At 48.4% G+C, this 17,807-nt stretch overlaps 1 protein-coding gene across 4 annotated transcripts in view; it reads right to left on the bottom strand.

Moving 5' to 3' along the window:
- NTRK3 (neurotrophic receptor tyrosine kinase 3) overlaps positions 1–17,807 on the bottom strand; it is a 386,176-nt gene that overhangs the window by 54,108 nt on the left and 314,261 nt on the right. For all 4 annotated transcript variants that reach the window (XR_012895725.1, XM_075897044.1, XM_075897046.1 and 1 more), the window contains exon 15: positions 9,138–9,381. Coding sequence is in view for 3 of the 4 variants with exons in the window: in XM_075897044.1 (XP_075753159.1) it covers positions 9,138–9,381 (244 nt within the window). In the remaining variant the exon portion in view is untranslated. The remainder of the gene's footprint in view (positions 1–9,137; positions 9,382–17,807) is intronic.

Consider the following 17,807-nt stretch of genomic DNA (forward strand, 5'->3'; position numbering starts at 1 on the left):
GTTAAGCAGTTTGTAGTGATGTTCTAAATAAGTTCCATTTACATTACTTTCTCCCCCTAGTCATTTATGACTGACCTCAAATTCTACTCACACCGGTGGGTGAGACAGATGCTTTACCCCTCATGGTATTGGGCCCAAAGAAGAAAAATATTATAAAAGAATGGAGGAGAAAATACTGAAAAAGACTTTGGCTGTATCAAAGCAGAAGGGGAATCAGGGGAGACTTTCACTGGGAAAATCATGTTGAATGACAGGGGCAAATGCTGTGAAAACAGTGAGTAAGTCTTCTCCAGAGAACTGGACTCCAATGGCAAAAATTAAAGGGACATCTCTGAGCTGTGTGTGTAGTTGGAGAACAGTGCTCTGCACACAGGTGAACATTTCCATTGCTGGTGCTTAAGAACATGTGTACTGCAGCTCAATTCAAGCAAAGAAATAAGTGGCTTTGGGGGACGTGGACATCTAGTTATACTCACATTCACCTTTCCCCCATAGCTAGAAGTGCAACTCTGAGCTGCTACTTAGAGCTGCAGGATCAAACCATTCAGGGAACTGCTATCTGAATGGGTGAAAACCTATTCTGTTTTCTATTCCCAACAAATCAAATGGCTGAGGAATGGGATCTGGGTGGGAAAGAGGTTGAGAAAATGATTTCACTGCTGCTTAAAATGTTGCAAAAATCCACAGAACTCTCCTAGCCAGCTGTGTCACAAGATGGGCATGTAGCTGGCTTCGGAAGTATTGTCTGTGCAGCTCTTGGCATGCGAGAGGTGGGGAATAGTGTGGCTAGAGCACACTACTCCAGCAATCTCCAGCTGATGGCTATCCCAGGAGGCCAGCTTAGACATTTAAGCTGTGATGGGGCAGGAAGAAAACCAGCTCTAGGATCAGGAAGCCAGCAACAGATTCATTTGCACCTCAATCTGTTTGCTTCACCTAGCAGAAACTAGCTACAGTAAAGCACTCAGCCCTTTAGGGTCTACTCTATGACACAATGGGAATCTGAATGGCGGGAAGTAGAAATCTCCCTGAAAAGGCTGCTAACAGCCTTTGCAATGCAGGTGTGCATGTTCTAGAAGCATGGACTAATTGGGATATCTGGTTTTCTCTGCATGGAACAAAATGGAACCTCCAAGTTACTGGTGTTGGTTTGTTCCCTCAATCCTATGGGTACCCACAGTTGCATGGAATTTCTCCACCCCATGCTAGTGTAGAGATCAGGCGAGAAATCTCATGAGAACAGGATTTATTGGGAGATTTCCTGTATTTGCTAGGTTTTGGACTTCATGATGAGCAGATGGGCATTCACACAATGGCCTGAGGCTTTCATGTCTTCTGCAAGCAGGAGATGCAAGGGCAGGATACCTGTTCAAGGAAGAGCTGACTAACTGCTGCTGATTTCACCAAACACTTGGAGTTTAGTTCCACTACTGGAAGAAGGCTCAGGGCTTCAGTTCAAGCTCTTCGTAAACATTTTGGGGAGACATATTGAGCTCTGGTTGAAAGCTCGTGTGTTGGTTACCAATGAGTAAAACTGGGAGAAGGGGATTTGACTAGCTCTGACTGTTCACTTAGCTCCAGGGAAGGTGCAGGGATGTGGTGACCTCGGGAACAAGGTCCTGGATTTAGTCTGAGCTCAGGATATAATGTTGGGGTTCCATTTAAGCCATGGGTAAAGATTCAAGTTGGTTTCATCTGAACCAGTTTATGAACATCAGCATCAGTGAGGAAATTATGACTCAGTCTGGTGGCACAAGTCCTGAGCTGGTAGTGATGCTAAGGCAGAAGTCAAACCCCCTAACACAGTTGGCAGGCTGGCGTTTTCACTAGTTGATTACAGACTATTCTTCACAGTCGTCTTTTGTCTCTGTGCTTCAAAGAAGACATCACTAAAGGTCTTAGCTCACCACAACCCTCTCATTAAAGAAATTAAATGAGCAGTGTACACATCAAAACAGCAACCCAGCCATGAGATGGGCAGGTAAAAGGAGGTGGAGAAGGGAGGGCTGAAGACCACACGGGGGGGGGGGGGGGGGGGCAGAATTAGGGTAATTACCATTCCTGAGAAAATGCCATGAATTACAACACAACCTAATTACCCTGATTAATTCTGCACTCACACTACTTTGTGAAGGGCTCTTAATGTATCAAGGAGAGAGACCGGGGTGGGGGGAGCTTTACCATTTTTGTTTTCATCGATGTAAAAGTGGAGGGCAGGGAAAAAAAGAGTCTGGATAAAACACAAGATGCTGCTCTTACATCTTCCTTTCAGGAGACAATGAACTGTACTGTGAATTCCATTTGCAGAGGTTTTACAGGAGCTGGAGTGATAGCAAAGACCGACACATTTTATATTGTGCAGTGTCTTCCTACACAGAGACACACGTTTGCTGTGCTCTGTGAAGTCCTACATGTGTTAGACAGGCAGCTCAAGAGCTTAGAGCAAGGTCAGAAAGACAAGAATGGGATGGATATTTGGAAAGTGGTGTGTTTCAAACTCCCCGACTGGGATATGAAGGGGAGAGCCCGCAGTACTTCAATACGCATGCTGTGTAGCGTGTAAGCTTCTGGTGCGGGCCCATTTGACTCCCTGAAGAATTGCAAGAGGGTTGAGAATGGAGAGTCATGAACAATTCCTGGTGCAAAGTGGCTGGTATTTCACAGCCTATTATTTCTTCAGTATTAATTAAGGGGAAAGGGTTAGCGCTGTGCTAACTAGCATTAGTCAACTGGGAATAAAGTAATGCCAGAAGGGCAGGTGCCAAATCAATTTCCCCCACTTTTGTCCAGAAAACATCTGCCAGATTTCTACGACGGGAAGGCTGACAGAGGAGCTCTAAGTACTGGTACATTTTACAACCACTTTTACATACTGGTACCATAAAACCAGTTCTTTCCAAATCTACTGGGGATCGCATGAGATGTGACATTGTGTCCCAGCTTGGGGCAGGAAGTCAGCCCCATGCTTGCTGGCACTGCTGTGCTATAGCTGGGCATCTTTCTTGGCGCTACAGCCTCCCAGCAAATGCCACCCTGCCCTCATGCGAGGTGGAGATGGACAATAATGCAAAGGCCCAGAGCAGCAGGGGAAGAGATAAGAGGGACTCGATATTCAAGAAGGGTTCTTTAGTACTAAAATGCCTTGGCAATGGCTGTGTGAAAAATGCAAGTGGCTACATTAGAGCTGAAACTCTCACGTGAATGGAACAATGAAGGGGACTAAGCACTATCCATTGTTACTATACCAGGCAGGAATGATGTCATAAGAGGCTTTTGATGCTACCAAGCTCCCCTATTCTGATTGGATCTTTGCCCTCTCTCCTGCTGTCCAGGGGCACAAGCAGGGGTCAGGCAGGACATGCTGCCACAGGGGGGCCCAAATCCAGAGGTGAAAGCTGGTGCGCCCTGGTGCAGTGCTCTGGCAAAAAGAAGCTGGTGGGCCGATGTGCTCAGCTGCAGCTGCTCCGAACCAGGATCATGGGGCTCTCCTGCTGGCTGCCTTGTTAAGAAGCAGGAAGCTAGGCAGATGAAAGGGGCTGGCTGGGGATGTGCGCTACCCGCCCCACTCCGGGGCTGACCCAACTCCTGTACCTCCCCAGTTACCCTATGGAGGGGGGGGGGGGCGGGAGGTTTGCAGCCGCATGTACCCAGAACTCTGCTGTTCTTCCCGTCTCCTTACTATCAGGCAGTGAGGGGAAAGTGTGCAGCATGTGCACCTTCCTCTCGCTCCTGGCAGCCCAGGCGAGAGGCAGAGGAGACTTCACATAAACTGTGCACTTCCCCTTGCTCCCTGATCATCAGGGGAAGAGAAACAGCATCAGTGACCTGGTATGTGCCGCTGCAGCCTCCCTGCCCTCCTGAAATGGTGTCCTTGCCCCTCCACTCACCCATGCACTTCCAGCCTTCTGCCCTGGCCCCTCCCCCTGCATCTCCTTGCTAGATTCCTGAAGCTCAGAAACCTTCCCGCCCTGAGCTGCCCACAACTTCAGCTCCCTGCCCTGACCCCCACCCCAAACCCTCTGCCCTGATTCCTGCACCTCCTACATCTCCCTGCCCTGAGCCCTCCATTCCCAACCTCCTGCCCTTATTCCTGATCCTCCAAACCCCCCTTCCCTGAGCCCACTCACAATCAGCCTCACACTTACATTTCTTACAGGTACTGTCGTATCATACTCCCTCAGCCTCCTGCCTTAAGCACTCCCCTGCAGGGCATGTGTGTAATCCAACGGTATATAGAAGAAACTTAAATTACTTTCACCCCATCTTTAAATGAAATATTAGGGGCAATTAAAACTATGCAAACTTATTTAATTTCTCTTAATACACCAAGAAGATGGGGAAAAATAATTAACATTACCTAAGCAGTAACGCTCAAGAGGTGAGCCATGAGAGAAGGGGGTCCAAAGTAATATTATGCATCCCTCCATCTTCCCTCCCTGCTGTTAGGTCAGTAACTGTGCATCATTAGACAGAGCCTTAGAAATGTCACCCTTTCTTCCCCTGGTCTCCTGCCATTACAAACAAGCAACTACCCTAGTGTCAAGCAGAAAGGATTGCAATTAAATAGGGGAGTGGATTAAAAAGGAGAAACAACCTGAACTTTTACCCAAAGCTTATATTAATCCTGAGCCACCCAGTTTGCTGGGGAGAACTGTTAGCTTCCCATTTCCATGCCCCTCCAGGCTTCTGGCCATAGCCCCCACCAGGCCAGTGACAAACCATCACCATAAAATGCCATCTTCTGACATTTCCAATCAAATTTCACAGACTTGAGGGTCTTGCACACTACTGGTGAAACACCCAATTCAAGCTGAACTGTTAGGATCACAATTCACCACTCGTTAAAACACTGAAAACCCTTTAGTTGTATTCCTGTCACTGTGATTGCTTCTCTCACTTTTTGGTGAAGGGGAACCCAAAGACCTCCCTGGGGAGACTCAGAGTCCCATTAAGCCTAGGAAGGACCAGAGTGGGGATCTTTCGCTGAAGTAGTTTCTACGAGAAAATTGTGTGAGTGAGGAAGTCATCTACTTAGGATCCAAGCACAATTCACACCTCCAGCACCCTCTGTTGTTCCACTCCTGCACACTCCAGCTCTGCCAGAGAAACTCAGCCCTGACCTCCTGCACATGCCTCTGCTGATGCGTCTCAGTTTTAACTTACAGAATCCCAGCTATTCCAGTTCAGGGCTTCCCACGCCTAACTCCTGACCTGCAAATCCCCTTTTCCCTCACTGAAGTCCTCAGGTTTTTTTTTTTTAAAAAGATTCTATTCATGAAATTAAAAAAATATATCTTTTCTCACTGGTAGGCAGCTATTCAATCCTTGATTCCCACAGGGATCAAAACCAAAAATGAAATGGAACATTAAACAGCACTTTACAGCAATTTTCCTTCAATCCTGTGCCATGCACACAGATTTTAGGCTTCTGCTCATCCTCATCCCACTCTTCCACCCTCCCTCACTATCTAATCAAAGATTTTCATCTCAGATCTCTTCACACTTGCCAACAAACACTTCCTCCCCACAAGAAACCCTGTCTTGTCAAAGCAGGTTTAAAAGCACGAGTTGATGGGATTCCTAAGTGATCAGCGTGGGAAAGGACACATCTGTCTTCAGACTGAACACGGAGAGAGGGAGAACAAACCACTCTGTTGCTTTTGTTACGTCAATGTTTGTTTTCTGTATCCAAATGTGTAACAGGAAATTAAGCAGTTCACCTTCGTAAAGCATTTTGCATCCTACTTATGCATGAGCCAGATGGTGCTTTCTCTTTGTTTTAAAGGATTAAAAATGGAAAAGAAAAGAAATGGCTGGGAGTTAATCCCGAACCTAGAATGCACACCCGCATCCCGTGTGCCTAGTTATCCACACTCGGCAGCGCTGAGCGAAGGCAAGCCCAGAGACCCAACAAATTTAAGAAAGTCTCAGCCTTCAGAGGGCTGTAGACCTGTCAAATCTTGTCAGCTTTCTGATGGAAGCCTTCACAGCCTTTTCAGAAAATGATAAATTGTAGTGTTCTTCTGGGGCCTCAACCTGGATACACCACACCATACAGTAGAGAAATCATCCAAAATAGAACTTTGCCTCAGGACCCTACCGACAGGAAATATCCCCAGCAGAAATTACTATGGGGATTATACCCACTGCTTCGAGCCATTCCCAAAGGGTGAACTTAAAGGTTGAATTCATCAGCCACAACTTAATGAGAGTCAGAGCCCCGCTTTGATTCTCAGACTTGGGATCTTGCTCTCTGTGTAGTTTCAGCAACAACCATCTGTGGTGTCCAGGGGTGGGGAACCTCTTTTGGGTTGGGGGCCACTGACCCACAGAAAAATCAGTTCGAAGCCGCATGCAAGTGAGAAGCAAAAAAACAACTTCACTGATATGGCCCCCAACTGAGAAGGAGAAAGACACCCCCCACATTCCCCTTGTACACCAGAGCCTGGGGGGGGGGCCAGTCTAGTAGATTTTGTGTCCTCCTGCCCTGCGGTGGGACAATGGAAGGGATTGCAGCACCAGTGTGGTCTCCCTAATGCTGGAGGTGGCCCCTGAGATTCGGGGGCTGGATTCAGGCAAGCCGGGGGGCACATCTAGCCCCCAGGCCTGAGGTTCCCTACCCCTGAAAAAGCCCTTCAAACTGGGCATAAGCAACAGTAACAAGTGAGCTCTGATGTCCAAAAAAGTCCAAGTTTAATGTGAGATGTTAGGTGTAAAAATCCTAGGACACGATCAATCCCACAAGCACAATTGTTGCTAAACCACCTGTGGCTTGTGGATCCCCTGACTGCTCCCCGCCCCTCCCTGCATTTTCGCAGGAGCCCGCACTTCCTGCTCTTCTCCCCTCACTCCCAGCACTTTTGAAGAGGGTGGGAATTGCCTATTTCATGCTCCTCCCCTCCCAGAGCTGGAAGGCTGTCAATCAAGCACGAATCAGGCAATTCATGTGCTCCAAATGTGCTGGGATGGAGGGAGAGGAGCAGGTAAGTGCGGGGATCCGATGCACTGGTGTGCGAGAGGCATGTGGGGGAGACAGGGCAGACAGGGGGGCCATGAGAAAAAGGCTTCTTCCTCAAAGGAAGAGGTTTACCACTGTCGGAAAACCCCCTCTGTTCATTCAATTTTTTTTTGAAAGAACGCAATTGTAGTATGGACGTTAGTGAAGTTGTTTGGAAAAACAGACATTTTTCCAAAAAAGCTCTGCAGTACATATATAGAGAAAGATATTATGGAGGGCAGAGGGCTGTATACTCCATACCATCCCACCGCCCCTCCAGCTGTAAATCAAAATCAATTTTCCATACCTTAGGGCTGTGTCTACACTGGCACCCTTTTCCGTAAAAGGGATGCTAATGAGACACTTCGGAATTGCAAATGCCATGGGGGATTTAAATATCCCCCGTGGCATTTGCATGAACATGGCTGCCGCTTTTTTCCGGCTCGGGGTTTTGCTGGAGAAAAGCGCCAGTCTAGACGGGATCTTGCGGAAAATAAGCCCTTTTCCAGAAGATCCCTTATTCCTACTTGAAAGATCCCGCAAGATCCCGTCTAGACTGGCACTTTTCTCCGGCAAAACCCCGAGCCGGAAAAAAGCGGCAGCCATGTTCATGCAAATGCCACGGGGGATATTTAAATCCCCCGCGGAATTTGCAATTCCGAAGTGTCTCATTAGCATCTCTTTTACGGAAAAGCGGCCAGCGTAGACACAGCCTAGGAGTATTGGATAGGGATGTAATAGTGTAGTCGACTAGCCGATTAACCGATAAGCAAAAGCTTATAGGTTAATCCTATAGACGAAACGCATTTACACACACCCCTTGCCAATACATTTTTTAGCTGGCTGCCTGACTCAGTCCTGGTTCATGCCAGGCCCACGACCCTTCTCTGCTATGGCTCTGCATTTAAAGTTTATTAAGAGCCAGGCAGGCAGGCAGCCTGGCTCAGATCCGGCGCATGCCAGATCTGGGAGCTCAGTCCCTCTTTCCCCTAGACAGGGGCTGCTGCCACCCCACGCTGATGCTTCTGTATCTGAGACAGCAGTGCAGGGTGACAGCCAGCCGGTTTGCAAGGGGAGCTGGTATTTAAACTGGTTCCCCTTGCAGACCGGCTCTCACCTGGCACCCCGCAGTGCTGCCTCTGATACAGAGGCAGCAGCGCGGAGTGACAGAGGGTTTCTAGGGAGTGGGGCTGGAGTTCACTGGCTACCAGCCCCGCCCTGGGGCACTGTAGAATAGTTGAGTAACTGATAAGAATTCATGAGGTTAATCGACTACTCAATTAACCGATATTTAACATCCCTAGTATTGGAGAGAGCTTTCTTCAGAGCCTCATCATCCAAGCTCCTACATCAGCCAGATGGGGCATTGCAGAGCTATGCAAGGGTGTGTGTCAGGACAGAGGAGCGTGTAAAAGCAGAAGATAAGGCTAGAAAGGAACTCCTGAGTCACTGCGCCGGTCTCCAGTATCCAGCACATGATCACCCTCTGCATTAAACCAAGTTATTTATTATCCAGTCTCCTGTTAAACTTCTCTAATGATGGGGCCTGAGCAACCTACCTTGGCAAATTATTCCATTGTCTAAATTATGTCCCTGTTGAAAGCCAGTCCTGAGATCAAACCTAAATTGCCTATTATTTCCTCTCCAATACTTTATGCAGTTATCAGTCACTCTTTCAGTTGCCTTTTCTCTAAGCCCCATATATTAAATTTCTTTAATCTCATCTACAGATCACGACCTCCAATCTTTTAATCAGCTTTGTCACCTTCCTTTGGACTCCCTTTAATGTATCATGTCTTTTTCTCAGATACAGAGTGTACGTTCATGTGTGTATTATGGAGGGGTGTGTGCGCGCGCACGCACTAAAAGCAAAAAATCTGAATAAGTAAAAGAGTAAGTGAATGTGTGTAAGTGCAGGAGTTTGTGTGTGTTAGGTGAGAAGGACCGTGTGTGTGTGTATACAAGTATGTGCAAAGCTGTAAGTCATGGGCAGTTGCATGAGGATGTGTTTCAGGGTTCATGAGAGCCCGGGAGAAGGAATGAACAAGCAAGCGAGTCAGTAGTTTTGGTGTCTGACAGTAGCATTTACCTAGCCTCCCCCTGCTCTGCCCTGCAGACGCTGTTATGGGAGCTGCCTTACCCTGTAGTAATCAGTGCTGTAGACATCTCTTGACATCCCAAAGTCTCCAATCTTTACCAGCAGGTTGGCTCCCACCAAGCAGTTCCTGGTGGCCAGGTCTCTGTGGACGAAGTGCTGGGAGGCAAGGTATACCATGCCAGAGGCAATCTGGCTAGCGATGTGCAGCATCTGGGACAGCCCCAGTTCCCCCTTGGCCTGTCGAGGCTGCCCGTCCACCAGGATCATAGCGTCTGGGCCATGCGCCCTGCAGGGGGAAAGAGCAAAGAGCACAGACGTGGGTATCTAAACAGCCAGATGCCGGGGATCTCAAATCCTCTCCATTCAACCTGGAGTCAGGACACTGGGCCCCAATTCTGAGCCCTTCCCAGTGCACCTGGGTAACTGACCTCCAGATCTATTGAGAAGACTGAGCCAAACAAAACACAAACCCCACAAGACCTGGAAGTACAGTTCAGCTAACTTTGCCTCCTGTGAAACCTTCTCCAAATATGTAGCTATCTCACAATCCCCATTCCCTGGCTTCCCGGCAGCCTCCTCCCCAAACAGCCTCTCTTTTTCCCACCAAACTCCATTCCCCAACCCCCATTATGTCCTTGCTCCTGGTGACATTCCAGTGAGCTAGAGGGATCTCTGTGGGGCTTTAGATATCTCCTGCTCCGGAGCTGCCCCAGATGAAAGCCCCAACCCTAATCCTGAGGCAGCCCTGGAGTCTGTAAACTGGAATAGAAGCATCTGAAGCTGGCAGGCAGAGGCAATGCATGGTGGGAGATGCAAAGTCACACCCTCTCTCCTCCCCCCCTGCCCCCGATTTGCTGGAAGTGGTGAGATCCTGCAAAGTCACGGGAAATCCTGGGCAGCACAAGGTGTACAGATATGAAACAACACTACTACAACAACACGGCAACACTAAAGCTCAGCCTCACTGCTTTCCTCCCTGCCCAGTTCCCCTCACATAGTAAGCCTGTCTTTACCACGCTACCTCCGCTGTGATGTGTCTCCCCTGCTGGAATTCACCTTCTGGTCGGCTGTATGGATGTGGAATAACAAAAAACATTCCTATTTAGGGAAACAGCAAGAGATTTTGCTCCACTCGTCTTCCTCCTGACTAGCTACGGCACGTTTCCTCTGGGGCTTTCACACCGCTCTCTTTGAAATGATTTTTGGCATTTCACCCGTCATCGATGGTAACCCACTAGAAGCAGGGAATTAGCAAATTGAAACTGCATGTTCTGAGCTGTCCCTCCTTCCCTGTATGGGGCTAAATAGCCCCACAAGATCAGAACTGTTTGTCTCTGTTTTCTAAGTAGTTGGCTGGGCTCTAGAATGAGCACTGGGATTGGTATCCAGATATTTTGGGATTCAGAGGGTTCTATTTTTCAGATGCCACTCCTTCAAATGTCTATTGCCTCCCCACCACCATAAATCCAGCCCTACGGCTCGCCTGCAAAACAGCAGAAGCAGCCCTGAAAGAGAAGGTGAACTCTCCAGGTGGCACTAGGGAGCAGGAAGTGCTGCAGATCGCGGGGGGAGATGTTGCATAGAGCTGGAGGTTGGCATGTTGCATGCACCACAGGGCTAAGATTGGTGATGTTGCCAGAGCTGGACTGGGGGGGGAGGGGTAGAAATGTCCAGAGATGATGGGGCTAGTTGCAAGGAGCAAGAGGAATGACAAGAAGAGCTGTGAGCTGAGAGAACTGGTTAGGGGGTGTTACACAGGGGATTCCTGAAGAGAGTATATGAGATGAATGATTTACGTCTTATTCAAACATCCGAAAGCCTGTTCTATAACACGCGAATTAACTGTTGTGGACAACAGATGTCAGCAGCAGGTGCAGCGGAGCTGGTGCGGAGCACAGCTGAGATACAGACGTACACCAGTGTCTGCAACAGGGAGGAACAGCACCGGTCCCAGTCGGGACTTGGAGTGGGATCCTGCTTGTCAAGGTTCGATTGTGGCTGACCCTGGTTGTCAGCAACAAGTAATATTTCTGATGTGGGGCCGGTCTGGAAACGAGCCACTTGTTGCTGATAGATTGTTGTTAGATCTGCCTGCTCATTCCAACTCCAAGCAGACCAACAGGCACCAAGGGAATCTCTCATGCTGCCTCATCTAAGGAAAACAGGTTGTGTTTAAAACCTATTAGCTGGTCAAGGTCAGCTGTGCAGTTACCCTCAACCTCACCTTGTAAACATTTGAAACCCTCTTTACACTCGTGTCTAAATTAGTTAAAGCCTCTTTAAGAGCAACCTATTGTCCTAGTCTAGACAGTCCCTTCCTCCATCCTGAGGCTGGGATTGTCTCAGAGGGGGTCGTGTCAACAGGCTAATGCGCTTAGTATAATTGACAACAGCATATCCAGTTCTGTGGAGAAGGCTGCACAGAGCCTGAGAGGAATGGTTGATCTGTCGCTTTCTGAGAGAGCGGGGCGAAGTCAGTGTATTAAGGATTGTCAAACTGGGCTAATTCTCTGTCCACCAGGTTTGTTCTTTGGGGATAAAACATGTGATGGACATTTGTGTCAGCAAGGGGCACAAATTCCTTTTCTTCAATGAGCACTGTCTCTTTTTGCCCCCAGCTGTTTGGACGCTGTTAAAAAAAATACTTCTTTTTTCTACAGTGAGTAGCGTGGATGTTTCTTCCTTCTTTCTTCATAATCAAAAGGCTACAAAAACTTCCAAGAAACAACTGCCACTGAGCTGGGCACAGGTCTGGAGTCTTTAATAAGAGAGGAAAATTAAAGATGACTGCGTATAGGAGTTTACAATGGAAATATCAAAGTAACCTTAACTCTGGCTTTGCTGCCACCCACACTCTGATTTTACACACATACATGCACAAAAGACAACACAAACTTCAGACGAAGAAACAATTGCCTACAAGCAGGGAGCAAGTCTGGAGACTTCAATAAAAGAGGAAAACAAAGGCGACTGCAAATAGGGAAATGGAAATATTTAAGTAACCTTAACTCTGGCTGTTACTATCATTCAGACTCTGACTTTAATACACCTGATGCACTTACACTCTCCGTCCTTCTGGGAGGGTCGACATAGAAAGAGAGATACACATGCAGTAAACACAGAAGCTACGTCTAGACTGGCATGGTTTTCCGCAAATGCTTTTAATGGAAAAGTTTTTCCGTTAAAAGCATTTGCAGAAAAAAGCATCTAGATTGGCACGGACGTTTTTCTGCAAAAGCACTTTTTGAGGAAAAGCGTCCGTGCCAATCTAGACGCGGTTTTGCGCAAGAAAGCCCCGATCTCCATTTTCACCATCGGGCTTTTTTGTGCAAAACAGTTTTTACCTGTCTACACTGGCCCTCTTGCGCAAAAACATTTCCGGAAAAGGGCTTTTGCCCGAACGGGAAAGTCAAAGCATTTGCGCAAGAAGCACTGATTTTGGACAGTAGAACGTCAGTGCTTTTGCGCAAAATCAGTCGGCCAGTGTAGACAGCTAGCAAGTTTTTGTGCAAAAGCGGCTGCTTTTGCGGAAAGACTTGACAGTCAAGATGCAGCCAGAGGGAAAGAGGGTATTGAGCACCACAGAAAAGCCAAGCAGCCCCCAATGGCATGTGAGCAGCAGGGGCTCCGCTATGCATAGCAGCTGTAGTGACCATTCATAGCAGCTGTAGTGACCTCCCAGGCTTCCTATTAAGTCAGCCCTAGAGACTCCCTGCTCCCTGGAGAGGGATGTTTACACTTCTCCTTGACAGGCTCTTTTGCAAGGAGCTGCCAGTTCAGTGCTGGCCTTTTATCAGCCAGGACACTGTAATTTGCAGCAGGCCTTTTTGTATTTCCTGACGGGGCTCATGGTGGCCTGACACGTTTGATCTGCCGCCACCAGTGGCAACAGGAGCAACCAGGCTGTGTGAGGGCCGGGAGTGAAGTATGAAGATAGACCACCCTGTGGCACTCAATCCCTAGTCCAGCTGGCAGGTGTAAATTGAAATGGCTCCCCTTGCCACATCGGTCACCTTTATTGTTCAGTGTTTTCTCTGAGAGGCCCAATGAGGCATAATAAAAACTGGGGGACTTTTATTTATGGTGCTTATCTGTGAAAAGCCCAGGCTAAAGTGAGTCCTCTCCCATTTTACTGCTTTTTCAATTTCTATTGAAAGGTGTAGTTAAACTCAGACAAGTTCATTTGATTATCTCCTGAAAGCAGCCCCCACCCCTCCGGCTCTGGAAGCAGTGCTTGGCAAAGCAAACGTCTGCATTTCCCCTGCAGGGTGAGTGTGCAAAGCAAGGGATGCAGGGACAATGCTACGTGCTTTACTACGTCACCGGTCTACTTGCAGCCCCCGAGTAATTTGGGGTAGCATCTGCTAAGGTCAGTGGGAGTCAGGCTCTCTCATGCCAGGGCTGAATCCTAACTAGCCCTGATGTAGCCACCTCTGGTGTGGAACGCAGCAGCTGCACAACACAACAATGCTGCACAACACTTTAAGGCAGACAGCAAAGAACCTTGGACTGATGGGTGAAGTTAAAGAAGAATGGTTTTAACCTTTTTGAGGTTGTGTGTGTGTGTGTGTGTGTGTGTGTGTGTGAATTCCTCAACTTTAGGGGCATGCCCTATGGGATTTCAAGAGACATGGGAGGCCAGGACATGGGCTTTATGCCCTGCCTGTAAGATGATACCTTCCTCACAAGTGGCCCATTGGGGTTCTCTTTGTGGCCCATGAGACACTGCTCATGTGCAGGGTTGCTGGATTCTGCTCATTTCCGGTCGTGTAGTATTTTTCCTACTGGTATCACTAAAGTGGCCCACATGTAAAGCAAGGGCACGTGAAGTGAGGTGTGTGCAGATTGCACATGACACTGTGAGAGCCCTACGTGCCCTCTGCAGCCAATCAAAGCGCTGCTGCGGTTCAATGGGCACCGCCTGCAAATTCTAGGGACACGTGTGCAGTTAGAAAAACGACCCCAGCCCGGGAGACCATCTTGCTTATGACAAACTTGCGGCCAATTGAGATGAGGGAGAGCTGCTCATGTGGCCCAATCACTAGCCTGGGTGGCCCCTCATTGTCCTCCGCAGCACCGTGAGCCTTTTCAGCAAAGGGAGATGGGGGTGGGTCTCTGCAGCAAGCAAAAGAGCGGCCCTGTTTATCTGAAGTAGAGACCTTCACGCCTAAGGAGATCTGACTAATTCCCTGCCCAGAGCCTCTATGCTGGCAACACAAAGGACCCAGAAGCACAGGCTCAGCTCCTGGCTTTGCCCAAGTTCTGGCAGCCTCCCCTTCCTAGCGCTTCCCCCTCTCTACCTCATCCCGTTTGTGAGGATGGCAACCCAGCTGTGTTAGTGAATCCGGCTGGAGGGGTTCATGCCCTCACTGAGCTCCCTGAGATTTGTGGGGTTCTCACTTGGCCCAAGTGTCTCTTGGAGCCCTCCTGTCCCGATGACTAGGTTGCTGTAGCCTCCTGCCCCTAGTAAAAATGGATCTGGAGCAGTGGTCCCCAACCTTTCGGGGCTGCCGGGCGTCTGGGGGCGGGGCCGCTCACGTGCTGCGTGCCCAGGGCAAGGGCCGCCCATGCGCCACACTCCCAGGGCCGGCACCATGTATGTGCCGCATGCCGGGGGCAGGGCAGCCCAGATGATTCGGCAGGCGCACATAAATGCCCCGGCGGGCGCCGTGGTGGGACCACTGATCTGGAGCAAACCCGGGACGTGAGGGCAGTGAACTGATGTTCCAGAGTGTCCGCTCTGCCCACCATGTAATTCCTCAGGGAAGGGAGCTGGGGCATTACCACAGCATGAGGGGAAACGCATCCAAAGGGTGTAAGACTGTAATGCTGGGACTACTGAGTAATCCCGGGATTGGACTCCTTCACCATATGGAGCCAGGGCAGGGGGCATAATACAATGAGACAAAGAGCTTTACTATTAGGTGATTCCAGAGCGGCCACAGTCCATCAGACACCCAGTTCAGTCATAGGTTGTTTCACTTAATGAGGCAAATTGTGGCTTGATTCCAACACAACCCTGGAAGTGTGGGGGTGGCCTGGCTCCAAAGGCCATTGCCTGGAGTATCAATGTTTGTAAAGCCAGGCCCCATAGTCCGGCAGCAGAAAGGTTTAACAAGGAATGATTTGGTCCCAATGCAGTGCCCAGATGGCCTGTCCTGGAGCATTCTGTTTGGTGAATTTCAATGTTGATAAATGCAAATTAATGCACATTGGGAAAAATTATCCCAACTATACATACAAAATGATGGGGACTGATTTAGCTATTACCACTCAAGAGAGAGATCATGGAGTCACTGTGGATAGTTCTCTGAAAACATTCACTCAGTGTGCAGCAGCAGCCAAAAAAGCAAATAGAATCATGTTAGGAATCATTTTAAAAGGGAAAGAGAATAAAACAGAGACTATCTCATTGCCTCTGTATAAATCCATGGTACGCCCATATCCCGAATACCGCATACAGATGTGGTCACCTCATCTCAAAATAGATATATTGGCATTGGAAAAGGCTCAGAAAAGGGCAACAAAAATGATTAGAGGTTTGGAATGGGTGTCATATGAAGAAAGATTAAAAAGTCTAGGACTTTTCAGCTTAGAAGAGGGGAAGCTAAGGGGGACACGATAGAGGTTTATAAAATCATGACTGGTGTGGAGAAAGTGAATAAGGAAAAGTTATTTACTTGTTCCCACAACATAAGAACTAGGGGTCATCAAATGAAATTAATAGGTAGCAGGTTGAAAACAAACAAATGGACGTTTTTCTTCAGGCAGCGCACAGTCAATCTATGGAGCTCCGTGCTAGAGGATGTTGTGAATACCAGGACTTCAACAGGGTTCAAAAAAGAACTAGATAAATCCATGGAGGTTAGGTCCATCAATACTTATTAGCCAGGATGGGTAGGAATGGTATCCCTGGCCTCTGACAGAGGCTGGAAATGTGTGACAGGGGAGGGATCATTCTGATAATTCCCTGTTCTGTTCATTCCCTCTGGGGCACCTGGCATTGGCCCCTGCTGGCAGACAGGATACTGGGCTAGATGGACCTTTGGTCTGACCCAGTATGGCCCTTCTTATGTTCTTATGAAGTCAACTAGATGAGCTGCCAAAGTGCTACTGTAGCTTATAACTCACCTACAATATCTGACTAGTCCTGTGGAGGATGGGGCTTGGTTTTGTTTTGATTTTTTTTGGCTAGGGAATGGTGTCTCCACTTCATCTAAGAGCAGATGGGTTTTCTCCTTTTCTATTAAGTACCTCACATACTTGATCTCCCATACTTTCCTCTGGGCTGGCCTCCGTCAGCAACGCACTGTCCTGCAGATTTTAGCTGCACTCCAAATGATATGAGGCAGCTACATGCTCCCAAGGATGACAGGGAGAGGAGGTCCACAAACTGCTGAAAGGTGGCGAGGTGCCACATAAGACATCATTATGAATGGCTGGCTTCTCTTTGGACTTGGCCGCGAGGGGGAACTTGCCAATGCCTTTTTGGCATGTCTAATAAAGTGATGTATTGTTCCTAAGCTGTTGAGCAGCTCATCCACCTACGGCACGGGAGAAGGATCGACCTGCAACATCTCATGCAATCTCCTGAAGTCTGCACTCAACTACCCAGGCATCTCTACCTTGGGGACCAAAATACTGGGGCTGCCCAAGGTCTGGGAAACTCCTACTTCAGTGTGAGGGCCCCCTTGTGGAGCTCCAAGGAAAGGAGAACCCTCAAGGGCCCTTCCCAGAGCCTCTTGCAGGTGGGACACCAGTTTAATCACCCAAACCTTTGGGGGAAGGATTTGTTTTTCCTGGTCAGAAATCGATTGCAGCCACGGAACAATAATCTCTGTGAATAGGAGCGCCCTAGCTCCAGTACTGACTCCACGTTCAGCTCCTCATTCCTAATGTAATTATGCTCGTGTTTAGCACTCGAAACACAAAAATATCAAGGGTCCAATTTTCTAAATACTTGGAAATAAAACTAGTAATTATTTCAAGAGCGAAGCACCACTCCACTTACAGTACAAGTTTTAGAGCATGATTTCTGCATCACTGGAGACTAGCATCTGACACATCCTCACTGCTTTGCTGTCTGCCCCACACCCTTCAGAGATTTGAAATAGGGCTACATTAATGCAAACTGAATCATTGTAGTTCCCACCAGCTAGGTCTAGACAGGGCAGGCAGATCACCCCTCAAATCACACCCCTCTAATCCGCTTTACCGTGCTGTATAGACAAGCCCTGAGGGACAGTGTATATGAAAGAGCCACATTCTGGCAATGAAATGGTTACAAGACGATGGGACTGGTGTTTTAATCTGTACTGCTTGAGAGGCAGGTGAGGCAATTAGTGCCTACAATGGCTTCTAATTCCCCTAGGACTGGGGCTATCTGTATGATATTTGGGACCTATGACCAGAATTAGTGAGCAAAGCCCCAGTGTTTGGATCCAATGGGCACCCCAAAATCTCAAAAGGGGAGCTGGAAATCTCACTGGATCTCTACATGCACTAGTGCAGCCAAGTCAGACATTCTGAAAGTAGAGCTTCTGTAGGTGGCATTCTGGTTCTGCTCCAGGCCCTGTCTGAAAGCGTGATTCTGAGGTGGGGTGATGAGCAAAACTTAACGATAGCCTCATGTTGACAAACCCGAGAAAGTGTGCAGTGGGCTTTGTTCTGCGTGGGAACGTCCTAGCTGCCGAAAGGTGTTGGTTTGCCAGC

The sequence above is a fragment of the Pelodiscus sinensis genome, chromosome 14 (assembly GCF_049634645.1).
Source record: "Pelodiscus sinensis isolate JC-2024 chromosome 14, ASM4963464v1, whole genome shotgun sequence".
Classification (NCBI taxonomy): Eukaryota; Metazoa; Chordata; order Testudines; family Trionychidae; genus Pelodiscus; species Pelodiscus sinensis.